This window comes from Pteropus alecto, unplaced genomic scaffold (genome assembly GCF_000325575.1).
Source record: "Pteropus alecto unplaced genomic scaffold, ASM32557v1 scaffold86, whole genome shotgun sequence".
Classification (NCBI taxonomy): Eukaryota; Metazoa; Chordata; class Mammalia; order Chiroptera; family Pteropodidae; genus Pteropus; species Pteropus alecto.
Window position 1 is genome coordinate 6,680,149 of NW_006442109.1, and position 17,434 is coordinate 6,697,582.

General features: G+C 33.6%; 1 protein-coding gene across 1 annotated transcript in view; it reads left to right on the forward strand.

Moving 5' to 3' along the window:
- The first annotated feature begins 16,439 nt into the window (after window positions 1-16,439).
- Window positions 16,440-17,434, forward strand: part of SOS2 (SOS Ras/Rho guanine nucleotide exchange factor 2) — a 56,904-nt gene continuing 55,909 nt past the window's right edge. The window contains exon 1 of the mRNA XM_006920207.3: window positions 16,440-16,562. Coding sequence (XP_006920269.1) covers window positions 16,530-16,562 — 33 coding nt within the window. The 5' untranslated portion in view covers window positions 16,440-16,529. The remainder of the gene's footprint in view (window positions 16,563-17,434) is intronic.

The window sequence follows — 17,434 nt, forward strand, 5'->3', positions numbered from 1 at the left end:
GCGGCCCGGGCGGCTGGCGGGAGGGGCGCCCGTCCCGCGCCCCCTCGGAGCTTCTGACAGGGAACTGCACGTCCTTCCAGGGCTCGGGTCCCGCGGGCCGAGTTGTTTCTTTCTCACTGGCGACGTGGGGCTCATAATTGCCTGTTGCATCCAAAAGGACGTTTTCTCAAGTTTTTGTTTGTTTGTTTGTTTTGCCTGGCCCCGGAAGGAGGGTTTTGTTATGATCATAAAACTGGATTTCATGTTGCAGTCATTTCGTCAGGCAACTTCCGCCGTTGACCAATTTGTTGTCCTCAGGCTGGATTCCGGCAAGAGAAAGTCCCGCTGGTATTTAGACAGTTTCTAAAACAAAAGCATATTTCCAGGCCGGGTAATTACTTTTAATTAAGTTCTTTGGGGGTGTTCCCCTAGGCAATTTGCTTGTGAAGGGTGTCCACTTAAGAGGTAGTACTTTTTCGTAACGTGAATGTGTTTCACGCGTGTGAAACGTCAGTGAGCCATACTGTTCCATTTAGAATTTTTGAGGTAACTTTAAAGAGCCTCCTCACTTCCTGCAAAAGGTGTCCTACCTGTTTGCAAGAGAGTTCCCCTATAAAATTTGGTCTGTTTCTTCACTGAGTGCACTTTGGGACCAAAAAAAAGGTGTAGCTCATAAAAATCGATCTTTTAAATTTGGGTTCATTGCTGGGTACATTTCTCCTTGTAGATGGTGTCAGTCTTCGTCTGTGAATTTAGGTAGTCATACTGTCATTTTTATAATAAACCGTTTTCTAAGGTCAAGACACATTTAAAGATCTTAAGTGAGTGCAGGATAAGATATGCTTGCTGAATATGGGCTTTCCTTGCCATTGATGCAAATTTAGTCTCTCTGCCTTTTGTGCAAAATAACCAATAATTTTATAATAAAGAAAAAACAGTTTAAAAGACTGCACTTGGAAACTAAATCTTTATACATTAAATTTCTGTGAAATGAAATAGTATATTTTAAAGGTAAAAACATTTCCTTATGTGCTCAATTTCAGATATTCCATTATTTTCATAATTCTTGCAAGGAAAAATTGCCTTCTTGGGCCAAGTCATGTCTTTTTAAAGAACTTGGAAGAAGCGATGATGGGTAGCTGGACAGTTATCATTTCACTGGTATACTAGGTGTTCAAGTACTAAATTGACCTTACTTGCTTGGGCAGCCTGATTCTGTTATAAGGAGAGGGAAAGAAATGTAAAGTGCGCTGAGTGTGACAATGAACTCTGGCCTGAATTAAAAGCAAAGAATGAAATGCTTAGGTAGTAATTGACCATTCAGCCACTCAGAAGTGTGAGTACAGTTATCAGGTAGGCCTGTATTGTTGGCAGTGTGATGCGGGTATCTACCTATTAGTATCTTCTGGTAGCAAATAGTATTCGAGTGTATGTTGCATAACTTATTCATTAGGTAGCTTCGACCTCAGTAATCATTCATGCACAGATAGAGATTTATTTCTTCAGGTTAGGTTGAAAACAAAGCCAGGACTAGCATGCAATTCTAGTCCATTGCATTAGACTAATTTTGCATTTATATGTTATGCTTGTTTTCCTGGAACTCAGGTGCTTTATAGATCTGTATGGTCTTATTCCACAGTTATTGTTTATTCTTTGCTTGTTGAATGAATACATTTAAGAAAACTTGGTCTTTCAAGGTGAATTCAAAAAGCAATTTCTATTTATTAGTTTACTATTATATAATTGAAGTATATTCCCACAGAATATATTTTTTATATTTTTGGAAAATGTTAGGTGTTAGTAATCTGGATTATGTCTAGTTTTGTGGTATTTGTGGTATCATATGTAGGTTTATAGTACCTGCTAAGAGTTGTAGCTATTAAGGAGCTCAAGGTCACTCTTTCTTTGCAGGATAAATTCTGGTATGTACCTGCCACCCAAGTCTTTACACATTGAGAATTCCTGTCATTTCTGGGGAGGCTCTGTTTTCACATTCAAAGCTTCTAGAACTTGGCTTTCTTCCTCCAGTCGACCAGATAGTTACGAAGACTACTACCATTAGTAGTAGAAGCAGCAGTAGATTAATAGGATTTTATTCCTCCAGTTGGTGTTGCTATGGAACATGTGGTATACGCTAGCTTCATTTGTTGAACACATTTTAGATACTTGGCACCATGGCGGATCTCAAGTATATTTAGATGAATGAAAATAAAGGCCTTGCTCTAAATGTGTTTACCATCTAGATTGAAATTCTTAACTTTGAAGTTTGGTTTATTTATGTGAGAGCAATTATGAACTCAGAGTTCTGTAAGGAGTATTTATAAGTGTATATGTGAAAGAAGCAGTGTAGTATCATGGTGGAACCTCCAAAACTGTTAAAATATAATTTTCAGAAAGGTAAAATTGACACTCACCAAATATAAATGAACATATGTCTGATTTTGATTCAGCTTATTAATGAAAGAACTCATAAGATGTTAAAACCACTTCATATGAAAATTTGAGGAGGTAGGTATTTATGGGCAATTTAATAAAGGAATATTAAGGTAAAATTGTTGGATTAGATACAAAATTAGTTAATATCCTACAGAAACATAAGTGGTAAGTTTTGAGTTATCTTTTCCTCTGATTAGAATTTGTGTCTGTACCAGACAAAAAATCTCTAAATTAATCTTATAGATTTGTAAAATAACCCAGTCAGTAGAGAGCAATCAAAGGTTCAAGCACAGCACTGGGACCTAGAAGAAAAGTATAGTGTGCTTTGAGGAAACAAAATTGATGTCACTGACATGAGAAAGTCAAGGAAGTAACATTGTGCTGTATTTGAGTGCTTCCTATGTGCCAGGCACTGTTCTTGATACTGAGGTTGTAGCAAGGCCCCTTCTCTCATAAAGCTTCCATTCTAAATGGCTGAGGCAGAGAGGCCAGGGAGAGACAGAAAATAAATAATTATCTGAAAGATCAATAGTAATTAACAAAACAAAAGAAGGGGGAGAAAGGATTTCTGGCGAAGAGAAAGGTAGGAACATGACTTGTTTTAAAGAAGGAAGACTAAGTCAAAAGGAAGAGATGAGGCAAGTTGGGAGACTGGGTAGCCCAGGTTAAGGAAGTCCTATAAGATTATTTATGTAACAAAGTAATTAGATTAAATTGTTCAAAATTGCTTTTTGAAAAGATCAACCAAAAGCTAGAAACTAATAGGAGATCTTATGGTTTTGTGATATGAGGCCTCTTGGATTTCCTAAAGCCACTGACTGTAACAGTAGAACTCCAAGGAGTCATTTGGAATTATTCCAAACTAATAATGACCAAACTGACCCAAGGGGTTCAGCTAGAACTGGATGAGCATTAGAAATGCGTTTTAACTTGCTGCATTTAGCTCCCTGTCAGCCATGATTTAGTAGTCGTCTTCTATTTTCAGTTTAATTTTTGTATGGTATCTTTGGAGCAATACTATCCCATTAGAGTATATTATGCTGAGTATGCAAAGCATTACCTGTGTTACCATTTGACATAAATCAAGTATATGTCCTTTATATTAACCATGGCCTCTCTTTCAAAGGAACAGTAGTTTGATTATATCCTCTGTTAGCCTGCATATTTGAATCAGGAAAGAATTTTAATGGAACTAATGGATTTAGCATTATCTGATATAGTCACGTTAAAAATTAACAAGCTAAAATTATTTTTTTTTACATAAGAACATGACGGTTAAGTAGAAAGATTTTGAAATGTAAAAAGTGTTCTACACTTTACATTTTAATGTGTAGAGATGAAGCAACACAAAACAACATCAGGATCTAGATGTGAGCACTGTATTGTCTTCCAATTAAACTTTTTAGTACCCAGTTTTCTTATTAAATCACTTCGTAAAGCTAAATACTACTTCTTACATAGCCCTTTGTAATTCTTTCTTAATTGACCTGTTAGCAGCATTTGAAATCCTTGAAATCCTTTCCTCACTTGGTTTCCAGGACACCAAACTCTGCTGGTTTTCTCTCTCTGGCTATTCCTTCTAGGTCTTCTCCTTATTGATTCCTCCTCATCTCCTCTGACTACATCATCCTGACCTCCCAAGAGCTTAGTTTTTGGACTTCTATTTCTAATTATAGTCTGTTTCTTGGAGATCCCACCCAGCATCATTGCCTTTCATAGCACTTGTATCCGATGATTTCCAATTTATATGTCTGGCTCAGACCTCTTCTGAGCTTGGGTATTCAACTTCTTTCTTGATATGTCTATGTAGATGTAGGATAGGCATCTCAACCAATACTGAACTACTTCTCCCCCGCTGCCCAAATTTGCTCCTTTTGTAGTATTTCCCATATCACTAAATGGCTACTCCATCATTCTAGTTGCTCTAAACAAAAATCTTGAGTTATTCTTGAATCCTGTCTTTCATAACCTGTATCAAATCTGTCAGAAAATCCTATGCTCTATGTCACATATAGCTATATTCAGTCACTATTTCTTACTCTTCCACTTCTACCACCTAGGAGCAAGTCATCATCCATCTCCTAAAGTATTAAAATAGCCTCTTAACTGGTCTCCTTTCTTCCACCCTTCTCTCATTCAGTCTTAACACAATAGAGATAAGTGAGATTATGTAATTCCTTTGTTCAAAACTCTCTCCTTGCTTCTCAGAATAAAAGTTAAAGTCCTCTCAGTGGCCTGCTAGGTTCTCTACAGTCTGGTGCTGTCTCCCTCCTCCTCTTACCTCGATGATCTCATTTATTACTATCTTTTTTTTTTTTTGCTCTACTCCTACCCTACACTGACTTCCTTGTACCTATAACACACAGACATGTTCTAGTCTCAGGGATTTTGTGCTTGCTATTTCTACTGCCTAGAACAACCTTCCTGCAGATAAAACATTAGTGGCTCTTTTATCTCCTTTAAGTCTTTTGGGCAAGCATCGTCTTCTAGAAAAGAGACTTTATCTTGCAGCCTGTCTAAAACTGCTACATCCCCTGCTTCCTGGACATTCCTATGTAGATGTTCACAACATGATCCAATCCAAGCTTATCATTTTACAGAAACCTACATTTCCAGTATAAGTGATATGCTCAGTTCTCAAGTTAGAAACCTTCATCTTTCCCTTCCCTCTCATACCAGACTCATAACTAATCAACACTGAGTCTTGATGCTTTCTCCTAAAATGAGTTTTCTACCTTTTTTTCAAACTTTGTATTCCCAAAATAATTTTGAAAAATTCACAGATGTTTATGTCGACATTAAAAATTTTCACTTTTAATAAAGTTGAAATAGTTGCAGAGGATATAATTTTATATGTGTCCTAAATACTGGTGTTTTAAAATAAAACAGTTCCATCAGTCTTTTAAATGTATTCAGTGAAATCTAAATACCATTACAATTTGATACCATTCATCCTATTAAGGTATATATGATTGTTTTTTTAACAGTTGGAAATTTTACATTTTTCTTTTTTCTCTGTGAACTTTTTGTTCCATTTCCCTTACATAATTATATTCTGATATAATATTTTTATGTTTAAAAGTTTTTGATCGAACCCTCCTTTATATTTGTACTTTGCAACAACAAAAAAGTCTATTGAATATTTAAAAGTTTCCCCAATGATCATGAAGCTTTAAAATATTTCTTTTGGGTTGAATTATTAGTAGGACAAAGTTCCTCAAAAGAACACAAATGTCATGAAATATAATCATAAAGCTTTATTGAAAATGCATTAATTAGTAACATCTATGTATCTGTTTGCATTAAGTTTAAATTGGTTCATGCATCATGGGTAAATATTATTGCTAGATCGAGACAGGGTCTTGCTATAGTGAATTAGGCAGGGTTCAGGATCAGTTTTATTTCTATTTTCCATTTCTGTAAATGGAAGCCCTGAGAACCCTTGTTAACATAAATAGAAGAAAAATTAAAGCAATCAAATTCATTTTTAAAACTTCCTTCGGATTACATACCAAAATTCATATTGTGATCTTTCAAAAAATTTATTGATCTATCAGCCAGTTTCTGTAAATTGGAAGTCCAGACACAACCCAGATGGGTTCTCTGTATAGGTTCTCACAAGGCTGAAATCAAGGTTTTCACTGGGGCTGCAGTCTCATCCGAGGCTTGGAGTCCTCTTCCAAGCCTGTGTTGTAATTGGCAGAATTCACTTCCTTGCAGTTAGTTGCATGTCTGAGGCCCTCAGCTCCTAGAGGCTGCCTCCATTCCTTGCCACATGACCCTCCCTATAACCAACCGCCAGTTTGCTTCTTCAAGGCCAACAGGAATGCATCTGCTGCAGTTTCTTGTCTCACACTTCTAGACCCTTTTTAGAGTCACCTGATTGAGGTCACTCACTCAAGATAATCTCCTTTTTGATTAACTCAAATTCATCTGGTTAGAGACTTTATTCACTTTTGCCATTTATGGTAAACTGATCACAAGAGTAATATCCCATTATATTCACAGATGCTGCCCTCACTCAAAGGGGAGAGATGTATACCAGAGGATGGGAATCTTGGGGGCCACCTTAGAATTCTGCCTATCACAATCATTCATTTTATGGAAGATATTGACCTAATTAATTGGTAGGATCTGTTTTAATTGTCAAGCCAACCAGCCTTATATTTATCTTCTTTCTGACAAAGTCTGGCCTAATTTTTCAATTCAAATGAATATGTTACTTCATTTGCTAGCCATCTCACTTCTGAATTCTAATTATAAAATAGAAAGATAAGGTATGAAAACTTGCTTTTCATATTTTCACCTGAATGACATAAGGTAATGTTGCCTTTCGTATATCTTAAAGGTGCTTTCTTTTTCTTTGTTCTCATGAGCTTTTCCCCCTCTGTAGGATGCATTTTTTGACAGTAGGCTGGGGGATGGAAGAAGCAAGATACTTAAATGAAAAATATTTGCAATTGTCTCTTTGTTTAGTGTTCTGGAATGAATGAATGAATGAATGAATTTTACTGCACTGCAGGGCAACACACTAGAGTGAGATTCAGGATAAATAGGAGATATGCTTTTCTTCAGTAAAGTGGAAGGAGGGTAGTTGTGAAGGAGAAATGGGAAAGGAGAACCTGCATTACTCCTTGAGTGCAGGCACCTTGTTGGGCAAATCTGTAAGTGAGTACATGTGGTAGTTTGGTAGTATGCTGAAGGATGTGCATGTTTTGCTCAAGGAGTCTTAAACTCTGACTGAATAAAACATGTTTAGTGATCTTTTCCCAGTTCACAGGGGGAAAAACCCTCAGTACTTATTTATTTTTTTCAGTTTTATTTTTTCCTCATAAACTTTTCTTAAGTTCGTGGTCCCTGCTAGTGAGTAGTGGAACATTGTAAAAACATGAACAAAAGATACGGAGGTTTTACACAGAAAACAGCTTATGGTACGTTTTGTTTTCTCTTACAAACATGTGGCTATAGTTTTAAATTTTATAGTCATTTATGCTAACATTATCCCTGCTTACTGTGATGAAATATAAGTATCTTAATATTTCATGTTCTTCTAAAAGCACTGTGACTTCCAAATGCCCTGCCACTGGAGGGAGTTGAGAACCATTGATTAAACCTGTACTTTCTTGGCTTTACAGGGGCTAATGACCTGCCTGTATGGGAATGTACTTACAGGTCATATGTTATTTCATTGCAATCGAGACATTTTAATGACAGATATTTTAGCTTCAGCTACTAGTCTTTTCAACATGTTTTGATTATTTTATGGTAAGCCCTCACCTAATATTAAGCTAAATAGAATGAGATTCCTGGCCCGTACTTACCTACATTTGAAATAAACCAGCATTGAAAACCTGTCAAGCATGCAACTACTTAAGAGCACTGACTCTGAGAAGTGAATTTTATTTTTGACCAGAAGTCCCTTTTCATTTTTCAATTACAGTTGACACACAATATTATATTAATTTCAGGTGTACAACATCTATATAACTTACAAAGTGATGATGTGGGTAAGTCTAGTACCCATCTGACACCATACATAGTTATTGCAATATTGTTGACTATATTCCCTATGCTGTACTTTACATCCCTGTGACTGTTTTTATAACTGGCAATTTGTACATCTTAATCTCTTCCCCTTTTTCGCTTATTCCCCAACCACCTTCCTATCTGAATGTTCTCTGGAGAATTGAATGTTAATAGATAGTGGGAACAATGGAATGTAGAGTGGGAATCTCCTCATTTATAATGTTATGTGGGATAACTAAGTTTCCAGGTGCATATGCACTGAAATAAAAATGAATGTTATGGAGTTCTTCATTTCTCCCAATCTCCAGATTTCAACCAGGCCAAGAAATCTGTTTGCTACCATGAATCTGTGTATTTAGCAAGTATTTATTGAGCGCTTTCTTTATGCAAGGCATGGTAAGTACTAGGTTACCTGTGTGTCAGGAATAAAGGAGTGGGGGAATAGGAAGAAACCAAAAACAAGAGTTGGTTCCTGACCTTAATGAGTGTATAGTAATCAGCTATGGTTTCAATTCTTGATTATGTACACTGATCACAAAAATGCTACCTTAGAATATTATATTTTTAACAACTTTATTGGGAGTATAATTGGCATACAATAAACTGCACATATTTAAAGTATACAGTTTGATAAGTTTTTATGGATGTATGCATCAGCGAAACCATCACAATAAAGATATAAGTATATCCTTCAAGCTTATAAGTTTTTTCTTGATTCTGTAATTCTCCCTCCTTTCTTTCCCCACTCTTTATCGCCAAGCCATCTGTTTTCTATCACGATAGATTGCATTTTCTAGAGTTTTATGGTAATGGAATCATATAGTGTATACTCTGTTTTTGTCTTTCACTCAGCATAATTATTTTGAAATTCATTCATGTTGTTCAATATATCAGCAGTTCATTACTTTTTATTGTTTAGTAGTATTACATTGTGTAGATATACCACTGTTTATCCATACACCTGTTGATGTACGTTTGATTTTCAGATCTCAGCTATTACAAATAAAGCTACTGTAAACATTCGTGTACATGTCTTGGATGGCCATATATTTCCTTTTCTCTTGGATAATTACCAGAGTGGCTGGCTCAGGTAGTAGCTATATGTTTAGCTCTTTAAGTAACTGTCAAACTATTTTCCTTTCTAACTGTTGTATGATTTTACATTCCCACCAGCAATGTATGAGACATTCCAGTTATTCCTGCCAACACTCGGTGTATAATTTAATTTTAGCTATACTAATAGGTGTGCACTGGTATCTTCTTGTGGTTTTAATTTGCATTTCCCTGATGATTAATAATGTTGAGCATCTTTCATGTTCTTATTTGCTATCCATATATTTGGTGAAGTGTTAAGATCTTTTGCCTATTTTTGTTGAGTTTGTTATCTTATTGTTGAATTTGGAGAGTTTTTTTATGTCTGACTACAAATCCTTTATCAGCTATATGCTTTACAAGGATGTCCTTCTAGTCTATATCTTGTCTTTTTATTTTCTTAATATTGTTTTTTTGGAGAGCAAAAGTTTAAAGTTTTTATGAAGTCCAGTTTATTTGCTTTTATGGAGACTGTGCCTTTAATGTCATAGCTAAGAATTCTTTAGTTAACCCAGGGTTACAAAATTTTTCTCCTATTTTTTTCTTCTAGACGTTTTATAGTTCCAAGTTTTACATTTAGATCTATGATCTATTTGAATTTTTATGTATGGTGAGAATATAATGTATGTTATGTTTGGTTTATTTGCATATGGATATCTAGTTCTGCCACCATTTGTTAAAAAGGCTATTCTTTCTCCTTTGTTAAAGGGCTTTGCACCTTTATCTAAAATCATTTGTCTGTATGTGTGTGGTTTTATTTCCAGATTTTCTGTTCTGTTCCATTGATCTTTCTACCTATCTTTACATTGGTACCACACCGTACTTTATAAAAAAGATCTTGAAATCAAGTAGTTTGAGCTGTCCAATTTTGTTCTTTTTCAGAGTTGTTTCGCCTAGTCTAGAACCTTTGTTTTTCAATAAGAATTTAAAAATCTGCATATCAGTGTCTACAAAAGCTACTGGAATTTTGATTGGGATCGTGTTGCATTTGGATCATTTGAGAGGAATTGACATCCTAACAATATTGAGTCTTCCAGCCTATAACATATATCGTTACATTTATTAGGTCTTTTAAAATTTCTATCAGCAATATTTTGTAGTGGTTATCATATATCTTTAGAATGGAATTTGTTATTTTTTCCTTTTTTTTTTTTTTGTTCTTTAGATTGCTTTGACTAATCTAGGTTCTTTGTCTTTCTCTACAAATTTTGGAATCAGCCTGTCAATTTTCACCTTGTTTTTTTTTTTTAAATTGAACTTTTACTCATAACAAACAGAACTTCTTGTGTTTTTAATATTTGCATCCTTGCAGAAATCTTGGCAGTGGAATGAAGAATTTGGCATAATAAATGTCAGTCACACTGTGTAGCCAAAAAGATTTATTTCTACATCGTATCAGAAACTCAAATGTTAGTTGATTGAACAAATACACTAGTAGGAATTTTTTTTGATTATGACTATGGAGAACTGAAAAAAATCAGGAAATAACATTCTGAAGTTGGTCAAATCTAGTGTTTATTGGGGTAAAATTAATTTAAAATGTAATGCTTTTTATATGTGTCTATGCCTGGATGTATAGTATTATAACTATTCTCTTTACAGTGTATGTCTAAGGAAATACCCTCTGGCAATTTGAAAATATGATGTAACAAATACAGGTCTGACTTGTTATTCTAGTGTTAACGACTGAAAATTATTTTAATTGCACTTTTTCTGATTAGTCTTTAAGAAAAGTATGATAGGTGAGTTTGTTCTGGTGTGGTAATTTTATGTTTACTGTCTCTTAGGGTGCTGACATAATAAATACTTTCGAAGTGCAAAGTATATTTGGTTGTGTTTCATTGTCATCTTGATGTCCTTAGTATTTATGGGTGGGATTTTAACATTATGTATTTGTTTTTATGACATTTCATGTTTGCAATTACTTTAATAAGTTTGGCATAAAAAAACTGATGCTCAATGTTGAAGTTGCTTGGCCAGTTATTTACTAAAATCATAATTACAGGAAAAAAATCCATCCCACTTATATATTATCTAATTTTCATGCACATTTTCATAGAGTAGGGCCCTTTGCTTTTATGGAAGGATATTATAAGGAACAACCTTATGAACTCTACTGCTAAATTTCCAATATAAATGTTTATTTATAGGAAAGTTTTATTATATTGTTTGTGTAGTATTCTATGTACTTATTAATTCAAGCTTACTTTCTACCAGTTGTTTAAATACCCTCTCAAGAATTATAGATTCATCAGAAACTCTATCAGTTTCATCTTGAGACATTTTCTCCCAGAGCTTTTGATCTGCTCCAATTTGAACTGGTGACCGTGATACCTGTTATACAGCTCTCATAATTTCACTTTTTCCTGGGTGTTCCTTTGGCTTTTCTTCTGTATTTGTTGCTTCATTTCTCTTAACCCATATTTTTCTCTTTCTTCATTTATACTCTTGTTTCAGTGTGATATAGACTGTAGAAGCTTGATGAGAAAGGGAATGTGGGGGATAACATTTCTGTCCTTATTTTGTCTAATAAGTATGTCTTCACTGTGACATTAGATCTGTATTTTATTAGATCTCATTCTAGGTTGGAAATCATTGCCTTCTAGCTTCTAGTGTTGCTGTTGAAGTCTGGAGCTAGTCTAGTGTCTAATTTTTTGTATATGACCCAGTTCCTCCCTTTACCCTAAGCATGTAGAATATTCTCTTTGTTTCCAGTATTCTGCTATTTTAATTTCATTCATTGAGCTGGGACTAGGAGAGCTCTTTTGACTTAACTTGTTAGTAATAGCACCCTTCGATTTTCTTTTTGCTAGATGATTCTCTAACTTTTAAAAATCTTATCTATGGTGACGAGTAACACAATCAGAAAATGCATAAAACATAAATATATAATTTAACCATCATCTAGGTTAGAAATAGCACATTGTCAGCAATTTTCTTAGCACTTTCCTCAGTGGAACTCTTCAGTAGGTAACCACTTTTATGGTAATCACTGCTTTGCTTTTCTTTATAGTTTTACCATCTAAGCATGTGTCCCTAAACACTACATTTTAATTTTTCTCATCTTGAACTTTGTGAATGGAATCGCATTGTATCTATTCTTTTTATCTGGCTTCTTTCTGTCAACATTATTTTGAAGATATGTCTACATCTTATAAACTATAGTTATTTTTGTGTGAGGTATGTCATTGTACAAATATGCTATGATTTATCTTTTCTTCTACCCTATAGATATTTGAGTTTCTTTCTAGTTTGGGGTTATTACTAATAATGTTACTTATAAGCCTTCTTATACCTGTCTTCTGGTAAAGGTATATACCTATTTTTTTAGAGCAGTGTTTTTCAATAGAAATACACTCTAAGCCACATTTGTAATTTAGAATTTTCTCATAGGCACATTAAAAAGTAAGAAGAAATAGATGAAATTGATTTTAATAATATATTTTATTAACCCAATAAATCAGCATGTAATCAATTTAAAAAATTATTGAGATACTTGACATTTTTTTAATACTAGATCTTTGACATCTGGTATGTATTTTACTATTATAGCCCATTCAGTTTAGTGAAGTTTTACTCCAGGTGCTCAATAGCCATATGTGATTAGTGTCTATTACATTGGACTGTATAGCTCTAAAGGAAATATCTATATATTCAGTAATGGAATTGCTGGGTCATAGGATATGCATAGAATGTACTTTAGTAAATAATGGCAAAGTTTTCTAAAGCAGTTGAGCCATTTTGCATTCCAGTGGTAATATGTGAGAGTTCCCACTGTTCCACATAATCACTAGTACTTGGTATTATCAGACTTATTAATTTTGTTGTCTGTTAAGTGGGTAATTGTTTCATTGTGGTTTAATTTGCATTTCTCTGATTACTGAAGAGCTAGAACACCTTTTCATGTTTATTGGCCACTTGAATTTCTAATTTGGTGATGTGCTAGTTTAGTGTTTTTGCCCAATTTTTAAGTAGGGATTTTATCTTTTTTTTTTCCTGTTGATGTTTTAGGAGTTCTTTAAAATTCTAGATATGAGTCCTTTTGTTTTATGTGTTACATAGATCTCCAACTCTATAACTTGCCTTTTCCTTAAAGTTGTCTTTTGATAAGCATAAGTTTAAAATTCTAATGTAGTTAAGTTTATCAGCCCTTTCCTTTATGGATAGTAATTTTTGTATTTAAGAAATCTCTTCTTATCTTGAAGTCATGAAGATATTGTTTTATATGATCAAAACTTTTTAGGTCAATTTAATAGGTGTAAAATTCAACTAGAGAAAAAATAAATTCAACTAGAATTGATTTTTTGTTTAAAGTGTGGATAGGAGTTGAGTTTCATTCTTCTCCATATGAGTATCCAGTTCATTATTCATTCACTTCCCCTGCCTGCTCATAACACTTCCCATTCCCCCACCCCATTCTCCACAGTGCCACCTTTTAATCTGTGGATTTATTTCTGTATTAGCTCTTCTTTTCCATTCATCTGTTTGTCTGTCATTATACCAGTATCACATTCTTAATTACTGTAGCTTTGTAAATCCCAATAATAATTTATAAATCAATTTATAAATCCCAATTTATAAATTTCAATAACAATGGGAAGAAGTATTTATACTTGTTTAAGAGTATGTGACTGATTTTCTTAACCTTTTGCATTTCCATATAGGTTTTGAAATTATCTTGTCAATTTCAGTAGAACAACCTCTTTGGTTTTGATTGTGATTTTATTAACTCCATGGATCAGTTTGAGAATCAGTATACTTATAATATTAAGTCTGATAATTCATGAACATGCTATTATATTTCATTTACTTAGGTCTTAATTTTTCTCAGAGTCTATAGTTTTCTCCTTAGGCATCTTGTACTTTGTAAGATTTATTTCAAGATACATGACATATTTTTTATTCTATTGTAAATGATATTTTTACATTTTATTTTCTAACTTTGTTGCTGTTATACAGAATAAAATTTTTATGAAGTCAAAAAGTTTATCTGTATAATATTTTGATTTTCCTTCATGGATATATCAGTCTGCGGTCTCCAGAGAAACAAAAACACACACACACACTTACACACACTCACACACTTATACTCGTAGAGGTGGAGAAATCCCAGATTTCTGCAGTCAGTAAGCTGGAGACCTAGAAGAGCTATGATTATAGTTCTGGTCCAAGTCCTAGTCCAAAGGTAGGAGAAAAAGACAGGCAGAGAGAAAGAATTCTTTCTTAGTCAGCCTTTTATTCTCTTTAGACCTTCAATGGATTAAGGTCCACCTGCATTGGGGAGAGCAATCTGTTTTACTGTCTACCAATTCAAATCTCATCCAAAAACAGCCTCACACACTGAGAAATAATGTTTAACCATATATCTAGGCACCCTGTGGCCCAGAAGTTGACACATGAAATTAACTATCACAATGGAGAATCAAATCATATACAAATTTGTTTTTTCCTTTCTAATTCTTATAATTTTATTTCTTTTTCTTGCTGTACTGCACTAGCTAGGACCTCGACTACAATGTGGAATAGAAATGATAAAATCATCCTTGCCATTTTCCTGATCTCAGAAGGAAAGTTTTCAGTGTTTCACCATTAACTATGATGTTTATTGTAGCATTTTTGTCGATATACTTTATCAAATTAAGGAAGTCAATTAAGAGATTTTATTATGAATGAATGTTGAAATTTTAGATGCCTTTTAAAAACATCTATTGAGATGATCACGTTATTTTTCTCATTTAATCTGTCAGCATGTGAATTAGTTTGCTTGATTTTCCAACATTAAACCAACTTTACATTCCTGGGTTAAACCCAACTTAGTCATGTTGTATAATTTATAATGGCCTTTAATTTCCATCTTTCTTTTTGAGTTTTTATATCAAGGCTAGCCTCAAAATAAATGGGGATGTCTGTCTTGTTCTTTTTCTGTTTTCTGGAGAAGTTTGCTTAAGATTGTTGCATTTCTTCCTTATGTGTTTGATGAGTTTGTCAGTGAAGCCATCTAGGCCCATATCATGAACTATAAAAGCAAGTCTTAACAAATTTCAAAAAATGGAAATCATAGAATGTATGTTTTCTGATCACAATGTGATTATTCTAGAAATCAATAGAAATGATAACTTTAAAAATCCCACATATTTAGAAATTAAGAAAAACTTCTAAAGGTCAAAGAAAAAACTGCAGTGGAAATTAGAAGCTATTTGAAATGGGTGATTACAAAAATATTCCCTATCAAAATCTGTAGGTGTTTACAAAAATAGTTCTTAGAGAAAATATACATATTACAAAAGAAGAGAGATTGAGAAATAATGACCAGATATACCTCTCATGAAATTAGAAAAAAGAACTAAGTAAAAAAGAGAAGAAAAAATAAACATGGAGCCAATATAAATGAAATATACAACAAACATAAAATAGGATCAACAAAGCCAAAATTGGTTCTTGAAGAGATTAATAAAATTGATAAACCTTTGAGAGACTTATCAAGAAAAAGAATATTAGTTACAAATAACTAATATTGGTAATGAAAGAAGGGACATCACTAAAGATCTTATGGCTTTACAAAATACAAGAGGCTATAGTTAATTTAGGCTGAATATTGAGAATTTAGACGAAGTGGTCAACTTCATGCTGTTTTCTTTGTGGGAGAGTTTTTAATTACTGAATCAGTTTTTCAGAGTAACTATAAGACTATTTAAATTTTCCATTACTTTTTTTGTCAGTGGCACTTATATCCTTCCAATACAATGGCATGAAAAGTTGTAATAGTATGTGCTTCTCTCAGTCATTCTTTAAGCAAATATTTACATGGCACTTGTTGTATGGTAGGTACTATTGTTTACAGTATCATTCCTCATATCCAGTTTTACTGGATTATTTTTTCGGAGGGGACATATTATTAGGTCCTGACTTTAAAGAATTTAACAGCAAAAAGGCTTCACAGCTACATGGTGATAATCAAGAGTGTATAAAAAATAGCTGACTAGCATCTACTTCGTAGAGCAGCTCTATAATTTGTAGTTTGGTTATTCAGAGATACCTCTGTTGCTGGGATGCATGACCTAGCATTCATAGACTTTTAGCAGATATATTAGTTAACTTCTGGGTATATGTCATTTCTCTGAAATTGTATAGACTATTTTATGTGTATATGCTTTTTTGGTGGCGAGGAGAGAGGCCGATAGGTTTTCAGAGGATCCAGAAAAGTTTAAGGACCACAGCTCTGTGAGTTAAAAAAAAGTTTACAGAGACCGACAAATACAGGGGCTTTTTTTTTTCATTTTCTGTGTTTTATGTATGTATTTGAGTAACTGTTCAGAAGAATATTATTATATATAAGATTCTCTGATTTTTGTTCAGTAAATACTATTTTGCCTGTACGTTTACTGAAAACTTTATTTTTAAAGGTTCAGGAGCAAGTACATCCCAGTCTCTCAGCTAATGAAGAATCTCTGTATTATATTGAAGAGCTGATTTTTCAGCTGCTTAATAAATTATGCATGGCCCAACCAAGGACTGTTCAAGATGTGGAGGTAAAAACTATTTTATTATTTCAAAAAGTTATTGCAACACTATGCAAGTTAGTTTTCGAATCTAAATATGTATCATTCTAAATTGTTATAGAAACTAAAACCATTGAAATCATATGTGAAATATACGGTAAATTCATTTTCGACAAAGATCAAAGCAGTTCAATGGGGAAAGGAAAGTTTTTCAACAACAACAAAAAAATGCTAGAACTGGATAAATTTATGGGGCATAAAACCTTAAACCTATCTCACAAAAATTAATTCAAGGTGGATTGTGGTCTTAAACATAAAAGCTGAAACTATAAAGTTTCTAGAAGAAAATACAGGAGAATATCTTTTTAACCTGGGGTTAAGCAATTTTTTTTTTTTTTTATGAGGACTCAAATACAGTAAGTATTAAAGAATAATATCAATGAAGGAATAAAAAGATGTAAGTCTGAGACTAGGAGAAAGTGTTTGTAATATGTTTCTCTACAAAGGGTTTATATCCAGAATATATTAAAAAAAACTACAAATCAGTAATAAAAAGACATGCTGCTTACAGAAATGGGCAAAAGCTTTGAACAGAGACTTGATAAAAGAAGATCTGTTATGGCCAATAAATACATGAAAAGGTACTTAAGCTCGTAAGTCATCAGAGAAATAGAAATTAAAACCACAGTGAGATACCATTTCACACCCACTCAAAGGGGTAAAATTAAAGACAGATAACATGGCATGTTGATGAGATGTAGAGTAGTTAGAACTCTTTACATTAGTTATGGGAGTGTAAAATTGTATAACCTCTTTGGAAAATTGTTTGGCAGTGTCTTATAAAGTTAAATATATATCTAGCCTGTGACCCAGCAATTTTACTCCTAGGTATTTAACCCTAG